At 37.9% G+C, this 22,859-nt stretch overlaps 2 protein-coding genes across 3 annotated transcripts; both read left to right on the top strand.

Moving 5' to 3' along the window:
• Positions 1 to 6,929: 6,929 nt before the first annotated feature.
• Positions 6,930 to 8,008, top strand: LOC150048076 (olfactory receptor 2B11-like). 2 transcript variants are annotated; one of them, XM_090355382.1, is made up of 2 exons: positions 6,930 to 7,657; positions 7,818 to 7,986. In XM_090355382.1, exons 1-2 carry the CDS (start codon positions 7,055 to 7,057, stop codon positions 7,896 to 7,898), a joined length of 684 nt encoding a protein of 227 aa, XP_090211508.1. In that variant the 5' UTR covers positions 6,930 to 7,054; the 3' UTR covers positions 7,899 to 7,986. The 2 variants fall into 2 exon arrangements, with proteins under 2 accessions (XP_090211508.1, XP_090211507.1); XM_090355381.1 differs by having other exon boundaries at positions 6,930 to 8,008.
• Positions 8,009 to 16,640: 8,632 nt separating this feature from the next.
• LOC150048075 (olfactory receptor 2W1-like) lies at positions 16,641 to 21,116 on the top strand. The gene is made up of 2 exons (XM_090355380.1): positions 16,641 to 16,678; positions 19,862 to 21,116. Exon 2 carries the CDS (start codon positions 19,882 to 19,884, stop codon positions 20,842 to 20,844), a length of 963 nt encoding a protein of 320 aa, XP_090211506.1. The 5' UTR covers positions 16,641 to 16,678; positions 19,862 to 19,881; the 3' UTR covers positions 20,845 to 21,116.
• The last annotated feature ends 1,743 nt before the right edge of the window (positions 21,117 to 22,859 follow it).

The raw sequence follows: 22,859 nt of genomic DNA, 5'->3' as shown, positions 1-22,859 counted from the left end.
TGCTGCTTACATCTTAGAAGCTTTGCTTCTTTGAATGATAGAATTTGCTTCTGGCAGCACAAAACTTTTTTTAGAGTATGGGCCAGGTAGGTTGTCACTTTCTGCACAGGTCTCCTGCTTGTGTCCCAGTGGACAGTACACATACCTACATCATATGTCTCCACATCAGAATGAGAGTTGGAGGACCAAAGAATGTACAGAGGCCTGCAACTAATGGCAGAGAACTGAGGGATTTGGGTCTTTTGTCTTCACATTTCAGTTCTTTAATTAATTGCCTGGTGAGGCCTATCACCTGTGGAAGGAGAAGGCCTGGAGAGGTTGAGTAATTCGCAGTTTCTGCATTCAGAGTTGTTATCTCTAGGCCATGCTCCCAGCCCTATGATTATTCTTTAAGAGTTGTATAAATGAGTTTAAATTCAACATGTCAGTTTATGAGTACAAATCAACTTGTACTCAGGGGTTCCTGAGATTCACAGAGACATGGTTTTCCTTGCTTTGCAGGTACCTAGAATTTCTCAATTTCAAGCCTTGTTTTGCAACAAATGCCTAAGGCTAAAAGACAGTCGCTGTAAGCTAATTAAAAAAATAAAAAGCAGCCAGGTGCAGTGGCTCACGCCTGTAATCCTAGCCACTCAGGAGGCTGAGATCTGAGGATCAAGGTTCAAAGCCAGCCTGGACACAAAAGGATCTGAGACTCTTCTCTCCAATTTAGCCTCTAGAAAATGGGAAGTGGGGCTTGGCTCAAGGGTACGGTGGTAGCTTTGAGTTGAAGAGCTCAGAGACAAAGCCCAGGCCTAGAGGTGGGTTGGTAGCCTTGAGCTGAAAAGCTCAGGGACAGTGCCCAGGCCAAGTTCAAGCCCCATGCCCCACCAAAAAAAAAAAAAAGTAAATATTGAACAGTTTAAAATGCTAATATTTGCATAGTCACTTACCTTCTTTTATTCTGATGTTTTTATTAGTCATTTATATATTATTATTTACATTTTATTTTGAAGTGTTTTGTTAGCATTGCTAGTATTTTATTATGAAAATAATACCAATAAAATATGAAAATAATACCAATAAAATGAAAGATTTCTTTGAATACAATTATAAAAAAGTAGTTTTTGTGACAAGTCTGATGGAGTCTAGGTAAAACTAAGTTTATAAGCAAGGTATTATTATCTAGAAGAAATAGATGGTTATTGTAAAAATAGAGTAACTTTACCATTCTACCACTAGGCCAAACTCTTGGACCTGAATAACTTTTTTTTTTTAAAATTGAAGAATCTGATTGCTGAAAGATGAATATAAAGGAATTGATATGGGCTTTTATCCAAATGACCACACACAAACACCCCTCCCACAAACCATACTAAAGCTATCAGCACAACCATGTTCATTACAGCATTATTTACCATAGCTAAGACATGGAACCAACCCAGATGCCCTTCAGTAGATGAAGGGATCAAGAAAATGTGGTATATATACACAATGGAGTTCTATGCTTCCATCAGAGAGAATACATTGCCCCTTTCATAATCAAGTGGAAGTGAAGCAAGCCAGGCCCAAAGAAATGTAGGTTGCATGGTTTCTCTCATTTGTAATAACTAGAATATACCTATGATATTCTTAGCAGAGGATCATACTAGCTCAATGTAAGTTTATCTGATCCATGGAAGGAAAAGGGAATTATAGAAACAGCAGGACATGGGGCTGGGAGTTTGGCCTAGTGGTAGAGTGCTTGCCTAGCATGCACGAAGACCCAGGTCCAATTCCTTGGTACCACATGCATAGAAAAAACCTGGAAGTGGTGCTGAGGCTCAAGTGGTAGAGCTCTAGCCTTGAGAAAGTCCAAGGACAGGGCTCAGGCCCTGAGCTCAAGCCCAGGACTGGCAAAAAAAAAAGAAAGAAAGAAACAGCAGGACAAAGAATGAACTAATGCAACAACGATACTTGCTAGTCACTCTGTTGGCAACGAACTTTACAACTTGGGGGGATGGGAAGGAGAAAGTGGAAGAAAATCAGGAGTTTACTGTTCAAAAGGAAATGTACTTATCATCTTATTTATGTCACTGTAACTCCTATCCCCATCCCATTAATCACTTTTACAATAAAAAAGAATTGGTAGTATTTGTTTTAGAGACATTAAAGTCATTGTTTTAGAGTGAGATGATTATAAATTCAGTGCATTGGTATGATATAAATATATATACACATATGTATCTGTATAGGTGCAAGTCTGTGTATGTGTGTAGCTTAGTAAGAATTAATGCAGAAAGTATAAAGTTGGACAACAGTAGCCTCTGGATATACTTCTAAGCTACACTGTCCATAATCATCTTCCCACAGTGAAACAAATGTGCCTTTCAAAACATGTTTTAGCTTCAGATTACTGGTCACTGTGAATCTGACTATGTATCCTGTGGTCAGTAGAAGGATAGAGAGTAGGAACAAGTGGGCAAGGGCGATTAAAAGGTATTCTGCTGGAGAAATGACTCTAAATTTGCTTCTGAAAATTTCCTTTTGCCATTATGCTGGAAGCTCCGCAGAACCCACACTGCGGGACTTCACATCTTGTTCTCAGTGGGCTCATTATCTCTCAGACTGCAAATTCTTCAGTTAACCAGAACATTCAGTTTCCCCTCTCTCTTGAAACTGTTTTAAGGAAACAGCACAAATTAATGACTGGATATGAGTTTGCTAACTGATTCTTAGAGAAAGGGTATATCTTAGAGATCAGTAAATTAAATTTCCCAGCTTATTCATGTACATCAAAAGCTCTATTACAATATGTTAAAAATAATTTTAGGGATAGGGCCCTAATGCCCAGGGCCAGAGTTCAAGTCCCATGACCAACTATATATATATTAAAATTATATTCTTGCTAATATCTGACATTGCCATTGCTATTGTGCTTTTGGATTTATAGTCAAAATCCTTGTCCAGACTCATGACCTAAAACTATTACTTTATGCTTTCCTCTAGAAGTTCTATAATTGACAGTCTCAGGATTAGGCTTTGGAATCCATGTTGAATTGATTCTTTTGCATAAAGCATGAAATGGGTTCTGGTTTCATTGTTTTTATGAGGCTCTTCAGTTTTCCCAATACTATGTATTAAAAGACAACCCTTTCTCCAAAGTATGGTCCTGTTATCTTCAACAAGTTTTATAAAGGCAAGTGCCAATGGCTCAAGCTTGTAATCCTGGCTACTCAGGAGGATGAGATCTGAGGATCACAGTTCTAAGCCTCTATGAGACTCTTATCTTAAAAAAAAAGGAGTGGCACTGTGGTTTAAGTGGTAGAGTGCAAGCCTTGAGCCAAAGAAACTCAGGGACAGTACCTAGGCCCAGAGGTCAGAGCCAGAGTTATATTCTTCCTGTATTTATTTATCTGTGTTTGAATATAAGTGGGTAGAGACACACACAGATCTACACAGAGACACAGGAAGAGACAAAAAAAGATTATCAGACTTTTTATTTAAAAATATTTTATTGTAAAGGTGGTGTACTGAGGGGTTACAGTTACCTAAGTCTGGTAATGAGTATATTTTTTTTTGGACAGTGTCATCCCCTCACTCATTTTCTCCCACTCTTTTCTTTTGAGATAACCTGTCTTTTGGTCATAGGGATATATATATATATGCTTTAATTTTATTGAGTTTTAATTTTAAAGATCGCTTATTGTAAATATTTTGTCATTTGAGTCTCATTTCAACTCATTTTTTGTCTTTTTACTATACTTATTAGAAATAATGAAATATGTGACATCTAAGAATACAGTACAACATAAAAGGATGTATACAAGTTTAGGAAATGATTTACTCAATTTAATTCACATCTGCCACTCATCTACTTATCAAATAATTGAGCATTAATTTACTTCTTCCCTCAAATACAGTTAGCAGGTTTTTGTGTAGTGCAGTTATGCTGAAGTTTGCACTTCTATTGAACATATACAGACTTTAAAAAGGCCATTATATCCTAAACAATACAGTATGACAACTATGGCATAGGATTTACATTATATTAGATACAGCAATCTAAAGATGATTTCAGGCATGTAGGGCAATATAGGTAGTTTTAAAGCAAATATATGTCATTTCATATAAAGGATTTGAACATATATAGACAGGGGCTCTATTAAGAGTCCTGGAACATTTTTCTGACTCCTAATGAATGATTTCTGCTGTTCAAATGTCCAGAGTATTGAGTAACTGAATGAGTTATTTTATGACACATTTGAAGACAGTGTAGACTTGCTACCAAGCTATTCTGATTTGTGAACTAATTAAACATTAGAATGCTTTCCATAAAGAATTGTGTCCCAAGGGATAGTCTCTGTTAAATCATCTGGGAGAATGAATGAGTGTGTCTGTGTGAAAAACAATGCCCAAGAGGACTCAGGCATAGCACATATTACAACACACACATGAAGCAGTTGTCTGTTACCTTTCTAATTCATAATTTTATCCTTTTGATAGTCATTTCAACAAAAAGGCTAGGAAGTTTGATGGTACTTCTCAAATTCTTATCTGTTTGCTATTGTTTCTCCATCTTCTTGAGTATGTAAAACACTACTGAATTCCTTTATAAGTCCTTTTGATGAATTTATATTTCTCAAGATAAGGTAAGCAATAAGATGTCTGTCAGAGTCATGCATTCTCAGAGAAGGCTGGAATGGGTGTTGATTTTGTTACATACATATGAAAGGTGAGGAAAATGACATTTCTGGAACCCTTTTCAAAGTCTGGAAATATCTAATAGTTCTCAGAACAACTAGACTTCTCTTAGTCGTTGATTGATCTCTGCATCTTAGAACAATCTTGAAAGCATTTCCATTTCAATCAGCACAATCCTGAGAAATGACTACCAGGATGAAGTAGTAATCTCTCACTTAATTATGTGACAGATCATAGTGGGTTTCGTGATACTGACTTCAACCCTAACAATATATGCAAATCCTCCATTGCCTATTTTTTTCTGTCAAAAGGCTGGTTTTCACAAAGGCTGGACATTATTGATTTCAATCTAATTCATAGCTGACAATATAACTCTTGTTTTTTTTTGTTTTCTTATCAGTCATGGGGCTTGAACTCAGCCTGGGCCCTGCCCCTGAGATCTTCAGCTCAAGGGTAGCGCTTTACCACTTGAGCCACAGTGCCACTTCTGGCTTTCTGGTGGTTAATTGGAGATAAGAGTCTCGTGGACTTTCCTGCCCAGGCTGGCTTTGCACTGAGATCTTCAGATCTCAGCCTCCTGAGTAGCTACTGGGCCAGGGCTGAAAACAGAACTATGTAGGTATGGAAAACATAAATTCTCTTTGGTTTTGACCAAGTCTTTAGAATTTAAATGGGAATTTGGTTTCTTTCTTCCTTCCTTTCTTCTTCTTCTTTTTTTTAAAATCTTAATAGTAATTTCCTGCAGTTCACAAATTGATTTTTAGTTGTTGATCATTAGTGGGCATTAATAATGGATTTAAAACCCACTCACTAAGCTAAAATTCCTATGAGACAGATAAATAAAATAAATGGTAATATTGAAAGAACAAAGGCTAAATGTGTAATTTAAGTATTTAGGCCAGAAAAATATAAACACAAAATTCTTTTTTTAATTATTAAAACCTTTTTATTAAAGCTGAGTTTTCATATTATATTTAAAATGCATGTTCCACAGATAAGTAGTCAAGAAAAGAATCTCTATATGCCACCATTGGCACATAAATTAAAGAACATAGTTAAAATTAAGCTGAATTTTTGTATGTCATAGATACATATTGATTTACTGTATAGATCAGTATCTATCTAAAGGCTATATATCCTATCATAAACCTATATGTCTATATAGATATATTTATATCTCTAAATTCATGTCAGTGACCTGGATCACCTCAGTATGGTCATTGCTCTTGTATTGTTTAGATCAAATACCTACATAGCAGGGAGACCATGAGCCTTTTATTCCTTTGGTTGAGGCTTATATCACTCAGTATGATTTTCTCTAGTTCCATCCACTTCCCAGCAGATGTCATTATTTTATCTAGTCTGGTGGCTATGTAGAATTCTATTGTATATATGCACCACAGTTTTTGTACTCAGTCTTCTGTAGTGGGGCATCTGGGTTGTTTCTATCTCTTGGCTATTGTGAAGAGTGTGGTGATGAACATGGCTGAGCAGGTGTCTTTATCCTCTCTTGGGATATGGTGCTCTGGGTAGATGTCTAGCAGTGGTATGGCTGGGTCATAGGGGAGGTCTATGTTTAGTTTTTTGAGGAACCTGCAAACTGCTTTCCAGAGTGATTGTACTAGTTTATATTCCCATAGCAGTGCAGTAGGGTTCCTCTTTCTCCACATCTCTGCCAGCATTTGCTTAAACACAATTCTTAAATGTGGAGGAAAATATGTCTGTGTGATCCAGCTCTCTCAACTGATAATTTAGGGAACTAGTAGGAAATTAATCTGGGTGTGGTAATGCATTCCTATAGTTCCTGTACTGGCTTCTGGCTGATGACAGAGGATCACTTGAGTGGATAAATTCAATACCATTATGGATAGTGAGAACCTGTTTCAAAAACAAGAGTATGTAAATTTCCTATTCAATTCTGAATAGCTAAGATAGATCTCTGAACACCAGAGTTGTCTTAATTTCCACGACAAAATGTTGACTATGCCTTTTTAAAAAATGGATTCCTGATTTTCTACTCTTTCTATTAATCGTACCTCTAACCTTGAATTCTTTTTAATGTTCTAGCACTGCCTAGCCACAGCATTCCTGAGGAGCCATGAGATTCAATGCCCTCAGGACACAGCTGTGCGAACAGGGCTTGGAAATTGAAACCCAGAAACTTCATTTTAACAACCTTTTTTTTTTTATTGGACAATGAAGTTTGAAAAATGAAAACACTGGCATATCTTTTCCTGTGTGATCCCCATTTAGTCCCTCTTAGCTCAAGGACTCCTTTCTTGTCAGTCCTCTATTCAGAGGAATAAACTGAGATTCAGAATGTTTAGCTCACTGGTGGCAGGGAACTCCGTCTAATTTATGGTACCTTTTCTCCTCATCCTACTCTGAGAGGATGCCTTTAGTGAACGACAGTCACCCCGGAGAGTTCATTCTACTAGGCTTTGCTGACCGCCCATGGCTGGAGCTTCCTCTGTTTGTTCTTCTTCTGGTCACATATCCCATGGCCTTGCTGGGAAACGTCGCCATCATCCTGGTGTCCAGGTTAGACCCCCGGCTCCACAGCCCCATGTATTTCTTTCTCACCAACCTCTCCTTTTTGGACATGTGCTACACCACCAGCGTCGTCCCTCTGATGCTGTTCTGCTTGAGGAGCTCTAAGAAGACCATCAGCTACACTGCGTGTGTGGTTCAGCTTTACTTCTACAGCACCATGGGGGGTTCAGAAAGCCTGCTCTTGGCCACCATGTCTTTGGACCGCTATGTGGCCATCTGCCGACCCCTGCACTACCCTCTCCTCATGAGCCAGCGCACCCGACTCCTCGCAGTGAGCCTCGTGTGGCTGGGGGGGATGGCTTATTCCTTCTCTGAAGTCACGGCTACCTTCCAGTTGCCCCTGTGTGGTCACAATCAACTGGATCACTTGGTGTGTGAGATTCCAGTTCTGATCAAGACGGCCTGTGGGGAAAAGGAGGCCAATGAGCTTGCGCTGTCTGTGGTATGCATTTTTTTATTAGCTGTTCCTCTGTGCTTGATTCTGGCTTCTTATGCATGTATTGGGCATGCTATATTGAAGATGAAATCTTCTGAGGGAAGGAAAAAGGCCTTTGGAACATGTTCCTCCCATCTCATTGTAGTCCTTTTATTTTATGGTCCAGCCTTTAGCATGTACCTTCAGCCCCCCTCCTCCATCTCAAGGGACCAGCCCAAGTTCATGGCTCTCTTCTATGGAGTGGTGACTCCAACCCTCAACCCCTTCATCTATACCCTGAGGAATAAGGATGTGAAGGGGGCCTTAGGCAGCCTGGTGAGGAGAATCTTCATCTCCAAGTGAAAACCTGTAGGCTTAAAATGGCATTATTTAACAATTATACCAGGTTGATATGGATTATTCCAACAGCACATGCTTGTCTCACAAGTTGTTTTCATTTTCCTCTAGAAGTTGTAAAAATTATGCCTTTATGTTTATATTGACTGAGTGATCATTCATCAATATATTACTCAATCTCTTTATGTTTATGTTCTATAAGATCTTTCGTTGTTGTGTTTTGTCTTAATTCCATTGTGTCCTGATAAAATATCAGGTTATTTCAGTTTCCTTAAAATGTTCAAGACCTGCTTGTAACTTAAAATATGGTCTATTTTGGGGGAAACCTTCATGAGCTTCTGAGAATATTTGCATTTTCAGCTATTCATTGGAATATTCTTTGACCTGTACATTCTTGGGTATTTGGCTTTAAAAAAAATAAAGTAATACCTTCAATTATGTCCCTTTTTTTTTTGTTTTGGATGGTGGCAGGATTTGAACTCTGGGTGTGGGCATTTCCCCTAGGTTCTTTAGCTCAAGGATACTGCCCATCCCCTTGAGCCACAGCTCGACTTTTGGTTTTCTGGTGATTAATTGGACTAGCTAGGATTACAGGCATGAGCCACTGCACCTGGTGCTTTTTGTATTTTTTAACATGAGAGACTTTTTTTAAAAAAAGTATATTCATCTATTTGTTAGAGTTTTAAAATAATTTATCTATATTCTATTGAAGTTCAATGAGTTTTCTAAAGCTGATGTGTTAAACTTAAGAGTTCACCCATCCTGGTTGCTCTATCTAATTGGTCTTTGGTATTTTATTGGGTTAGGTTGGGTTATGTTTTCCTAAAAATGCTTGGTGTTTGACGCTGTATGCTGCTTCCTACATAGTGAAGAATTAGGCATTTATTCCAGTATTTGTAGTCTGGCTTTGTTTTCTGTCCATTTTTCTAGTCAAAACTGTTTTCTCTGAGCCTATAGTCACTTTCATTATCCCAGCTATTCTTGCTGTCTGCTCACCATGTCTTGTCTACATCCCAACACTAGAGGGCAACCCAAGGTCAGATGTCTCTCCTGTCTGAAGTTATGGTGCCCTTGAGCAACCAGCCTGTTTTCAAGTGTGTGCCTGACAAATTGGCTGTTTCAGAGACTCCACCTATAGGCACTGGCTTGCCTTTCTTCACTCTTGTGAAGATAGTTTTATACATAAAGTTGTTAAAATGGGTATGTCTTTAGAGCTATAATAACTGCAGTATCTTAGTCATCATCTTTCCAATCTTCCTTGATTGGAAGATTTAATTCACTCATATTCAAGGAACTTACTGATCGACAAAGACTTGCTACTATCATTTTGTTCATTATTTTCTGGTTGTTTGGTCAATATTTTGCTCTGTTGTCTAGTTTACTCAATAGCTTGTCCAGGACAAAGAACAATTTAAGAAGACAGTTATAAAAACTATAACCAATTTTGATATATATATTATTAATACAACTATTGCCACATATGCTTCAGATTATTTTATATATGTATATGTGAGATTAAGACAAAGATAATTTCAACTAGTAAAAAAATAAGGTACTATATAACATAGACTGTAGTTTTGGTTTGAGACCAATTTGCGGTTTTCGTTTGTGGCTAAAGCCTTAAACTCAGGATTTCCCTTCCTTTGCCTGTGTTTTGGGATTTGCAGAGAAAATTTTACAGAATAATAGTGGATGATCACATTATCCCTCTCAAAAATAGGTCATCCAAGTCAAAAATGGAGAAGCTTCTAAAGGACACACTATATCAAATGTAGACTTAACAGATATCTACCTAGCATCTGCAAGAGTTAAGGCTGTGCAAGGCTACATGTCACCTTCTTCTATCGATAGATTTATTGTCATGCCTACCAAAGCTTCAGAAACATCTGTCACAGAACCATTGCCAGATCCTTAACAGCAAAACCAAAGTTACACAAAAAGAGAAAATCAAGGAGGATCACAACATCTGATGGAAAATACGGCAAGTACAGCAATCAGAACAACATGTAAAAGAGGGGGGAAAAAGCTAGACTAAGGGAACAGAAAGTAGCAGAAGATAACCTAACAATAAATCCATGTATTTACAGTTAATGATTATTTTGTGTAGGTATACTAATCCTAGGGCTTCAACTCAGGCCTGGGTGCTACCTTTGAGCTTTAATGCTCAAAGCTAGTACTACTGGCTGTATGTGCATGCGTGCGTGCGTGCGTGCGTGCGTGCGTGCGTGCGTGTGTGTGTGTGTGTGTGTGTGTGTTTATGTGCTGGTCCTGGGGTGGAACTCTGAGCTTTCATACTGCTCCTAAGCTTTTCTTGCTCAAGAGAAGTGCTCTGCCACTTGAGCCACAGCTCCCACTTTTGAATTTTTTTGATCATTTATTGGAATCTCATGGACTTTGCTGCCCAGGCTGGCTTTAAAATTCAATCCTCAGATCTCAGCCTTCTACATAGCTAAGATTACAGGCTTAAGCCACCAGTTCTGGCAACTTTTTTGGTTAATTTGAAATAAGAGTCTCATGGACTTTTCTGGTAGGCTGGCTTTGAACTATGATCCTCAGATTTCCTCTATCTGAAATCTAAATCTATATCTAGGGTTACAGGTGAGTCACCAATGCTCAGCAGTTAATGACTTCTTTAAAAGAAAAAGAAAAGAGAAGAAAGGAAAAGAATAGAAAAAGGAAGAGGAAAGAAAAGTGGAAAAATAGGAAAGAAAAACGTGGAAAATGTGCTGATAGCACTCAATGAAGAAAGTACAATGTTACCAATAAAATGATGTTGAGAAACTGACTTACTCACAAACCAAAGATGGAATTTCACTCTTACCTCACTAAACAATGGATTAAAAACCTAATCCAAAAACTCAAAATTGTGAAACGTCTAGTAGAACACACAGAGGAAACACTATAACATTGGTATTGGCCCTAATTTTTTTTTTAGTTAACCTAAAAAGTAGAGTCCACAAAGCAAAGTAAACCAAATAAGATTGTATCTATAGTCAGGTCAAAAAATATCAAAATATAGAAAATTCAACAGCAAGAAAATTTACAACCTTCTTTAAAAAGGGGCGAAGGAGCCTGGGCACAGTGGCTCATGCCTGTAATCCTAGCTAATCAAGAGGCCGAGATCAGAGAACCATGGCTCAAAGCCAGTCCAGGCAGGCTTATCTCCAGTTAATGACCCAAAGCCAGTGCAGAGCTCTAGAAATTCGCACAAAAGCTCAGAGACAGTACCCAGGCCCTGTGTTCAAGTCCCAGCAAAAAAGAAAGAAGTAAAGGGAATGGAAGAAAAGGAGGAGGAAGGGAAGGAGGGAGGGAGGGAAGGAGGGAGGGAGGAAGGAAGGAAGGCACCAAAGGTAAGAACTGGCAAATCTGAGAGAAGAAAAGGAAATTAGAATATGTACACTGTCAGTGAAAAGATTTAAACTGCACAGGCATTTCAAAAAACTATGAAAATTATTCAAGAATTGAGAAGAGAACCATTATATGACAGAGTTGTCCCACTACTGAATTAGAAATGCAAGGATGTCTGACGGACTTCTATACTTTCATATAGATTGCAACATTGTTCAAAATTCAAAATAAGTGTCTGTTGAGAAACAAATTGTTCATAAACAAATGAACAGATATGCAAATTGGTGCATGTATGCTATAGAACACTATTCAGACACACGAATGTTGCTGTCATTTGCAACATGACCAAGATGTAGATTCTTTTGTTAAGGTAAATGAGCCAGGCATAGGAAGACAAAGACCATGGGATGTTATTCAAGATATGAATGCTGGTTACTCTTTCCCGGAAGATAGGAAGGAGAATAATCAAAGGTTAACCAATGGCTACAAAACTACATTTAGAACCAAAAAACTCAGTGTATTTTTGCATATTAGGGTGATTGTAGATAACAGTGAGATTCTGTATGTTTCAAAATTAAATTCTAAAAAAATTAAGTTCTAAAACTATAAAGAAATTATATTAGAAGACATAATTTTATGATGTTTTAAAATTTACACAATGTCTGTGTGTATCAAATATTGCTCAGCAATGTCCATATTTTTGTTTTTATGTGTCTGCACAACCTTAATTTAAAAGGCACATATACACATGAGCCTATATGAGCTGGGTGCTGGTGGCACTCACTTATAATCCTAGCTACTTAGGAGACTGAGGTCTGAGGATCAAAATTCAAAGCCAGCCTGAGCAGGAAAGTCTGTAAGATTGATATCTCCACTTAGCCACCAAAAAGCTGGAAGTGGATCTGTGGCTCAAACTGTTGAATGCTAGCCTTGAGCAAAAGAACTCAGGCACCTCTCAGTTGATGAGTGGATCAACAAGATGTGGTGTTATACACAATGGAATTCTATGCTGCTGTCAGAGAGAACGACATCGCCCTATTTGTAAGGAAATGGAAAGACTTAGAAAAAAGTCATATTAAGTGAAGTAAGCCAGACTCAAAGGAACATAGGCTCAATGGTTTCCCTCGTTTGTCATAATCAGTAGAAACCTTGGGCTCTCCTAGAAGAGATTTACAATAAAGCAAAACCTAGATACATAAGGCCATACAGTATGACACTAAATGAAAGGGCCTCCAGGATATAGAAATAAAAGCCATATAATGAGTGATTGTTGTCCTTAATGTACTATGTTATCTCTCATCTCTTTTGCTGTCCCTTGGTTATCTCATATTGTTACCTTGTTATCTGATATATTGTATATATGTTTATTTGGTTGTTTGAAATAGGATAGGGAAGGGGGTAAAACAAGATGAGAGGTGAGGGTGGGAGGAGGGAAGTGGGGACCAAGACATGAGAAAGGGTATCAATGTATGTACCTTCTATCTGGTGAATATAATGTAACCCTTCTATTAATTACAATAAAAAATATATGGAAAAAAAAACTCAGGCACAGCATCTACACCTGGGTTCAAACCCCAGAACCAGCATGCATGTGCAAAGACACACACACACACACACACACATACACACACACACACACACACGGCCTGTATGATGATAATGACTAGGAAAAGGTGGGAATGTTTGTTGATTCTTTGTTTTCCCTCTAAGCCAGATTATCCTCAATCTCATGATCTTCCTGTCTCAGTCTCTTGAATGTAGAGGTTAAAAGGATAAACAACAACTTGTTTTGCTTTAGTTTTCATGCCTGTCCTGGACTTTGAACTCAGAGCCTGGACACCGTCCCTGGGTTTTTGTTGTCGTGCTCAAGGCTAATATTCTACCATTTGAACCATAGCTCCACTTCCACATTTTCTCCTGCTTGTGGAGTTAAGAGTCTCATGAACTATTCTTCACAAGCTGGCTTCAGATCAGGATCTGAGTACTGCCACCAGCACCAAGCTTGCAACACATCTTTTATTTGGTTGGTTGGTTTGGTTGTTATTTGATTTGGTTTGGTTTGCTTAAGTTCGTTTACAATATCTTTGACTGTTAAAATGAAGACTAGGCTAAAAGGGAAGCAATTAGCTTAGAGTTATATAGTAAGAGGCATCTGGATAATTTAGAAGACGGTGGTAGCTTGGTTTATGTTACAAAAAATAGAAGGAAAAAAAGAAAGAAAGAAAATAACTCTACTCCTAAGCTCCTTGAGCTGATTCAAAACTTTGGAAGGGTAGCAGGCTATAAAATTAACCCTCAAAAATCAACTGCCTTGCTATATGCCAACAGTGAGAGGAACGAGGCAACAATCAGGAAAGCAACTCCTTTTGCAATAGCCTCAAAGAAAATAAAGTACCTAGGAATTAGCTTAACTAAGAATGTAAAGGACATTTTGATGAAAACTTTAAAACTCTGAAAAAGGAAATTAAAGCAGAGCTAAGGAAATGGAAAAACCTTCCAAGCTCCTGGATTGGAAGAATCAACATCATGAAAATGACAATCTTGCCAAGGGCTATCTACAAATTCAACGCAATACCCAACAATATCCCAATAGCATTCTTTAAAGAAATAGAAGAGGCAATCCAAAATTTCATATGGAATAATAAAAGACCCCGTATAGCAAAAACACTTCTTAGCAGAAAGAAGAGCGCAGGAGGAATTTCAATACCAAACTTTAGACTCTATTACAGAGCAATAATTATCAGAACAGCTTGGTACTGGCACAAGAACAGGCCTGAAGACCAATGGAATAGAACTGAGGACCCAGATATTAAACCACAGACCTATGGCCACCTAATCTTTGACAAGGGAGCCAAAAAAATAGAATGGAAGAAAGATAGCCTCTTCAACAAGTTGTGCTGGCAGAACTGGTTAAGCACCTGCAGAAAACTAAAGTTGGATCCTTCTTTGTCACCCTGCACTAGAATTAACTCCAAATGGATGGAAGACCTGGAGGTAAAAGCTGACACACTGAAAACTTTACAGGAAGGAATAGGAGATACACTAAGCCTCCTTGGCACAGGTCAAAACTTTCTTAATAAAGACCAAGAATCACAACAAATCAGAGAAAGGCTGGATAAGTGGGACTGCATTAAACTGCAGAGCTTTTGTATGGCAAAGGACATAGCTAGTAAATTAGAAGCCTACAGAGTGAGAGAAGATCTTCACCAACCATACAATGGACAAAGGCCTCATATCTGAAATATATCAACAGCTTAAAAAATTAAATCACTCCAAAACTAATCTCCAAAGTGGCAACCATCCCATTAAAAAAATGGGCCAAAGACTTCAAGAGAGTCTTCTCTGAAGAAACAAAAATGGCCTATAGACACATGAAGAAATGCTCAACATCTCTGGTCATAAAAGAAATGCAAATCAAAACAACTCTAAGATTCCACCTCACTCCAGTTAGAATGGCCAGGATCAGGAAAACTAATAACAACAGATGCTGGAGGGGATGTGGCCAGGAGGGATCACTACTACACTGTTGGTGGGAGTGCAAACTAGTTCAACCACTATGGAAAGCAGTATGGCAGTTCCTCAAAAGGCTAAACATAGAGCTTCCCTATGACTCAGCAATTCCACTACTTGGCATTTACCCAACCATCCAGAAACTAGAGCATACTAAATCCACTAACACATCAATGTTCATTGCAGCATTATTCACCATAGCAAAGATATGGAACCAACCTAGATGTCCCTCAGTTGATGAATGGATCCACAAGATGTGGTATTTGTACACAATGGAATTCTATGCTGCTGTCAGAAAAAACGACATCGCCCCATTTGTTAGGAAATGGAAAGACTTAGAAAAAATCATAATAAGCGAAGTAACCCAGACTCAAAGGAACTTAGGCTCAATGGTTTCCCTCATTCATCATAACCAGTAGAAACCTTGGGCTATAATAGCAAAGATTTGCAATAGAGCAAAAACTTGATACATAAGGCCATATAGTATGAAGCTAATTGAATGGACCTCTAGGATATTGAAACAAAAGCCATATAACAAATGATTGCTGTCCTTAAGGTGCTATGTTATCTCTCATTTCTTTTGCTGTTCCTTTGTTATCTCATATTGTCACAATATCTCACTTTGTCATCTGATATATTGGATACATTTGTATTTGGTTACTTGAAATTGGACAGGGAAGGGGGGAAAACCAAGAGGGGGGGCGGGGGGGAGGGTAATGGGGACCAAGACATGTGGAAGGGTATCAATGTATGTGAATTAATGCACCTTCTATCTGGCATGTAACCCTTTTATTAAATATAATAAAAATATATACATATAAAAAGAAAACCAGAGTTTGGAATGGCTCACATTTTGAAAGTGAAAGCAGAGAAATAATCATAACACTTAAAGATCTAGCTGGTAATAAGTAGATGCTGATATCATGTAAAACAATGTATAAGAGTTGGGTGATAGCACATTTCAAATGGTGGAAATCCAGACTTTCATTTTAGATACACCCAGATTTGTGGCCACTGGAATTACCTGTTTGACATTCAATAAGGAAGATACTTTTATTTGTAACACATTCACCACCTAGAAAAAGATGAATACCAAACAAAAAAGAAAACGATGAATGCTTTTCCCTTCTCTGACAGTTATATTTCCTTCCTATTCACATTTTGCACCTGCTTTTTATGTTTCTCTATAATCCAGAAATTATAGAGAACATCTGCATGTTCATTTTAAAGGGTAAAACAAGCACTAAACATTGGGGACAGCTTCGTCTCCTCACCTGAAGTCACATGGTCAAAAAGGAGGAGTCCTGAGGAGAATTTCTACCTGGCCACTCTTTGAGGCAAGCAGAGTTGGCAGTGGCACAGCAGGGAGAACATGGGAGAGCAGCAGCCATGGAAGGCAAATGCTTAACTAGGGTGAGTTTCCACACTGAGGACTCTGCCATGGTGGAGAAATAGGACATCAAGATAGCTCTGTGTGAACTGTGGTAATGTTAGTTTCTAATATATTTTAGGCATCATGTGCCTGGGCTGGGAAACTATACAAAGTTAAAGAAAAGACTTTAACACCTATGTGTGCTGATTCAACAGATTTCCTCTCAGAAGCCTGAGGCGGAAAACCATATTGTAACTGAGAAATCTTCCCTTATCTGTATTATAAAGGAAAGGATAAAACTATTATTATAGCAGGGAAATATGGAGCTATTTCTTGATCAGAAACTTCATATACAGATTCGACGTTGTATACAGATTAAATAGCAGATGAAGAAATTGAAATATTTCTTTCTTATTTGAAACAGATGTGACCAATTTGACTGTTCTCTTCTTGGTGAACATGTAAGTCATTCCACTATTGCATTTTATAGAAAATTGTATAGAGAACACTTATATGACTATCTTGCCATACATGGATATAAATATATAAAGGATAAGCTTTTTAGAAATGAGTAAAAAGAAGTATTTTGTTCTTAAAGTTTGAGATTTTAGAAAGGGCTCAGATTTTTTCAACTCTTTTTTATAACTCTTCTAATGTAAAATATTTAAATTATCTAAGGGTTTTTTTATTTAAGATTTTGATGTGGGAAAGTGATGAAAAGATGACATTCATCAAGATTCATTGTATTCATAAACTGCTTTGTTGAATAGCAACTTCTTTGTACAACTACTTAAAGATGATAAGATAAAATAATAAAAATACTTAAAGACTTGTATGAAACAGAAGGAATTCAGTCCCTTCCTGGATTTTGCTAGGAATGGGGAAGCTGTGTTGATAATAAAAATTTATTTAGGAATTCGCAACACGGAATTTGCTGTAACTTTAAAAGAATTTTCCATTTTTTATATTTAGAAGTTGTACACAGGGGGTGGGTGGTGGGTGGGGGAGAGGGTGATGGGTACCAAGACATGTGAAAGGGTATCAATGTATGTGAATTAATGCACCTTCTATGTGGCAAATATCATGTAACCCTTTTATTAATTACAATAAAAAAACAAAAACAACAAGAAAAAAAGAAGTTATACACAATTACATCACTAATGTATCTCAAATTAAATAGTCATTTCTCTGCTCAGATATTTTGGAACTTAGTTGATGATAGACTCCATTCGATTTTAAGAAATTATTTTTCCTTCTTTCAAACTGAATCAAGAGCAAAACTTGGGCTTAAATTATTGCTTTGAAGTAGATAATTTTCAAAACAACATGAAATGACTCTCAACTATTTTAACCAGTATTTTTAATCAATTAGCCTGGTAAATGCTATACTTCTGAACTATGGCTACAATTTGGAGTAATTTCTTCATAATCTTCAAGAAAAATATTTAAAATACATAGCCAACAAAAAACAAAGCTTCTTATAATATGCCTATTCAGAAAATAAGAGGGCAGAGATGAAACACCAGTTTGATATTTTTATTTTCCAATCAAATATCTCCCCTTAATTTTTTATCATGTTTTTGAGCTGGTTGACATTTTGTTTAATTCAACTTTTTTATGTTTTCAGTTAGTTAATTTTTTCATATATTTTCATTGTAATTGATAGAAGGGTCACATTATATTCACCAGATAGAAGGTGCATTAATTCACATACATTGATACCCTTTCTCATGTCTTGGTCCCCTTTTCCCTCCCCCCTCCCCCCACCCTTCATCTTGTTTTCCCCCCTTCCCTATCCAATTTCAAATAACCAAATACAAATATATCCAATATATCAGACAACAAAGTGAGATACTGTAACAATATGAGATAACCAAGGGACAGCAAAAGAGATGAGAGTTAATTTTTGTCAAAAATCTATCTCCACAAAAGCTTTCTTGTGCTCTCTTTGGGTGTGGGTGGGTGGGTAGGTGAGGGTATGGGTTTGTTGCGTGTACTAGTGATGATAGTGATGATGACGATGATGATGATGATGATAGCAATATCATAATATCTACCTTCCTATCAAACTTGTAAGTGCTTGCCCAGTACCAGTGACTGGTACCTGTAATCCTAAGTACTCCCGAGAATGAAATCTGAAGATCAAGGTTTAAAGCCATCCCAGACAAGGAAGTCCATTTGACTGCTACCTCCAATTATCCACCATAAAAGGCTGGAGCTGTGGTTCAATTGGGAGGGCACAAAAGCTCAAGGACAGAGCCCAATCTATGACTTCAAGTCCAGGACTGGCACAAAAGAAGAAGAAAAAAAAACACACTTGCAAGTGGCCAAAGTTGTGCTGAATGGAGCCTTCTCTATGTTACTTTCCTTTGCAGGGAGATTATCTTCCTAGAATCAGTGCTAGGTACCTCTGGTAGTGTCCACTGGTCATCTGACTAATGCTGTACATTTTGGCAGCTCTGAGATGCTCCCATGAGTCTAAAGGCACTGGGTCTGCACAGAACATGGGAGGGACACTGGGCTCCTTCCTTCAATAAGAGAGTCATGTTTTACATTACTTTCAGCAAACTGAATATGTTCCTTGTCATTACTTAGATTAAAAAAAATCACATTTCATGTTCGTGTACCACGTAACTACCACCACATTCAGCTCAAATCCAACACCAGTTGACATTTTTAATGTAAAATAATGCTGACTAGTAACTGAATGTGATTTTTTTTATGCTTGTATTGTGCCTTTTGTCTATTAAATAATATATTTTTAGATATAGAGCATGTTTTGGATAGTGTGGCGTGGGGATAGGGCGGTAGGTAGCCTTGGGCTGAATACCTCAGGGACAGCGCCCAGGACAAGTTCAAGCCTCATGACCCACAAAAAAAAAAAAAAAAGGCTCAGAGACAGCACCTCTAGATCCTGAGTTCAGGCTCCAGGACAAACACACACACACACACACACACACACACACACACACACACACACACACACACAGAGAGAGAAACAAATGAAAAATGTGTTTATGAAAGGAATGGAAAGTAGACGCTAAGTTTTAAGTGTGTGGATGACAAGACCTCATTGAATAGGTCAGGCATGAGAGCAACCTAAAGGGGAAATGTTACCATCAGGATCTAGAAAAGAGATTCTTTGGAGTTTGGATCAAGGTAATGGTGGTGAACTCTCTTAATTGCTTTGTATTCAAATTTCCAACACTTAGGGATAAGTATGGGAAAACAAGAATTATTACTTTCACTCTGACATTAGCCAAATAGCTTCCTTAAATATGTTCACTCCATCAAGCTAACTAGGTTTCTTTAAAAAAAATCATAAGGCCACATCTTTGAAAACTGTGTCAATTCCAAGCTTTCAAATCTGCTTGTCACAAAATTAAGATTCTAGGGTTAAGAATAAAATTTAATCTTAAACAAACTGATAATCTAAAAGAGATACATTGTGACAATAATTTTCATCTTCTGTATTAGTATTTTTCCAGTAATATGCAATATTAACCTAATTTCTGTCTTTCTTTAGCTCTATGTTATAGCAGGTTAGATATTCACATTAACAAATTATTTCTTCTGCTGCTGTTCCTCCTACTGCTACAATGACTTTCCTTTTCCTTCTCTTGCTCCCCCTCTTCTCGGTGTAGGGTGCAGACTTTGAAGGAATATGGAACAAAGCAATCACAGTTGTTCACATGGGTTCATTCTGCTTGGCTTCTCTGACCACCCCGAACTGGAGAAGATTCTGTCAGGAGTCGTTGCCCTCTTTTACTTCATCACATTGGTGGGGAACACAGCTATCATTCTGGCCTCTCTCCGGGATTCTCGTCTCCACACACCAATGTACTTTTTCCTCAGGAATTTGTCTTTCCTAGACTTATGTTTCACGACCAGCATCGTCCCTCAGATGCTGGTTAATCTGTGGGGCTCTGAGAAGACCATCAGCTATGTGGGCTGTGTCGTCCAGCTCTATGTTTACATGTGGTTTGGCTCCATCGAGTGTCTTCTTTTGGCTGTCATGTCCTATGATCGTTTTACAGCCATTTGTAAGCCCTTGCATTATTTTGTGATCATGAGCCCACACCTGTGTCTCAAGATGATTACCCTGGTCTGGAGTATTAGTCTGACCAATTCTGTAGTCTTGTGTACCCTCACCGTGAATCTGCCCAGGTGTGGAAACGACCGTCTGGATCACTTCCTGTGTGAGCTGCCAGCCATGGTCAAGATAGCGTGTGTGGACACCACCGCAGTGGAAATGTCTGTTTTTGCCTTGGGCATCGTCATTGTCCTCACCCCCCTCGTCCTTATCCTGATCTCCTATGGCTACATTGCCAAAGCTGTGCTGAGAATGAAGTCCAAGGCAGGCCGGCGCAAAGCGATGAACACCTGTGGATCTCATCTCACCGTGGTGTCCATATTTTATGGGACTATTATCTACCTGTACCTGCAGCCAGGTAACAGTGCCTCCAAGGACCAGGGAAAGTTCCTCACCCTCTTTTACACCATCATCACGCCAAGTCTCAACCCCCTCATCTACACCTTGAGGAATAAGGACATGAAGGATGCACTGAAGAAACTCATGAGGGTTCACCAGGAATCTGCAAAGCTGAAGAGGATCCAGAAATCATAGGAACTATTAAAGCAACTAAGGCAATGCAGTATGCTTTCTAAATATCTTTCCTTTCATTGAAACAAGTACCCCGCCTATCACACAGATCTGCTTATATAATCTTATATACAATCCTGTTCGGGCTACAACATTAGAAACATTGTGCTTAGATCTTTTATGTCTCCAATTATTTGTATGACTTCAGAATAGTCAGATCACTAGGACATCCTATATGTTCTTAGAATTTAATATACAGGAGAGCTCAACATAAATGTGAATGGATTTATTCCACAGCCTACTTTGGTTGTCTTGTATCTCTACTCTAATGCTCTAGTGCTCAGGTGTTACAAAATATAGACCTAAAATTTTCATATTTTGTTTATACAAGAAGGAAATAACAAATGAACAAAATGGCATTCACAAAATGAAATAATAACAAATGAAGTTGATGACTTTGGTATATTAAATGTTTCGTGATGTTTTCTAGACATTACATATGTTTGCTCTGATTGACGCATTGTACACTGCAAAACAATGATCGTCACAGTCCCATCTCAAACAATTCAGTCTGTCTAGTAAACTAAGCATAGTGATCTATACATATAATCCCAGCAACCTGAGAACTAGAGATTGGAAAGATCAAGCTTTGAAATTAGTTTTGGCCAAAAGTTAGCAAGACCTCATCGTAAAGGTCGTCATTCTTTTTTGTCATATATTTTTATTGTAATTAATAGAAGGGTTACATTATATTCGCCAGATAGAAGGTGCATTACTTCACATACATTGATACGCTTTCTTTTGTCTTGGTCCCCATTTCCCTCCCCCTCATCCCCACCCCTCATCTTGCTTTCCCCCCTTCCCTATCCAATTTCAAATAACCAAATACAAATATATCCAATATATCAGATAATAAAGTGAGATACTGTAACAATATGAGATAACCATGGGACAGCAAAAGAGATGAGAGATAACATAGTACATTAAGGACAACAATCACTCATTATATGGCTTTTGTTTCTATATCCACTAGCACAACGATCTTCATTGCAGCACTATTTACCATAGCAAAGATGTGGAACCAACCCACATGTCCCTCAGTTGATGAGTGGATCAACAAGATGTGGTATTTGTACACAATGGAATTCTATGCTGCTGCCAGGAAGAATGACATCGCCCCATTTGTTAGGAAATGGAAAGACTTAGAAAAAATCATATTAAGTGAAGTAAGCCAGACTCAAAGGAACATAGGCTCAATGGTTTCCTTCATTTGTCATAGTCAGTAGAAACCTTGGGCTCTCCTAGCAGAGATTCGCAATAGACCAAAACCTAGATACATAAGGCCATACAGTATGACTCTAAACGAAAGGTTGTCATTCTTAAAGGTAATTCATCCTTGTAATTCAAGCTATTTAGGAGAAATTGATTCTCCTGGCTCTGCCTCCTATCACAATCAGAGGTGAGGCCTGAGCAAAAGAGCATGAGGATCTATCTAAAAATAACCTTAAAATTACAAAGAACCAGAGGCATGATTCAAGTGGTGGAGTTCTTGCCTAGCAAACACATGGTCCTCAGTTCAAACCCAAGTACTGTCAAAAGAAATAGGCTTTCTTGAAGATCTTTACTATTTTGACCTATTACTGCTTTACCATTATATAAAAGAATAAGACACAAATTTCAGAGTTCTTATGGTGACAACACAGTAGTACTTATGTCATATTCATTCATGGAATTTTTATTCCAGGATTGTCTCAACTTCAGTAGAAAGGAAACAGGACTAATTTGAGGCCAACTAGGTTTTTACATAGACCTGTGGAATTGTGGAGCTGGAGTGAATTTTGAGAAATTTAGCAATATTTGTTTCCAGTGGAAGTTTATAAAATAAATAAATCACTTGTGATCCTTATGCCTTGATTTGGTATTTAGCTTTTATATAGAAATGTAATTTTACTTAAACTTTGGTATTTTTTGCCAGTTGTGGGACTTGAACTCAGGACCTGAGAAGTATTCTTGGACTTTTCTCAAGGCTAGAGCTCTAC

The sequence above is a fragment of the Megascapheus bottae genome, chromosome 22 (assembly GCF_031878675.1).
Source record: "Megascapheus bottae isolate mThoBot1 chromosome 22, mThoBot2.hap1, whole genome shotgun sequence".
Lineage (NCBI taxonomy): Eukaryota > Metazoa > Chordata > Mammalia > Rodentia > Geomyidae > Megascapheus > Megascapheus bottae.
Note: the sequence above shows the minus strand (reverse complement) of the source record. Positions and strands in the feature narration are given on the sequence as shown.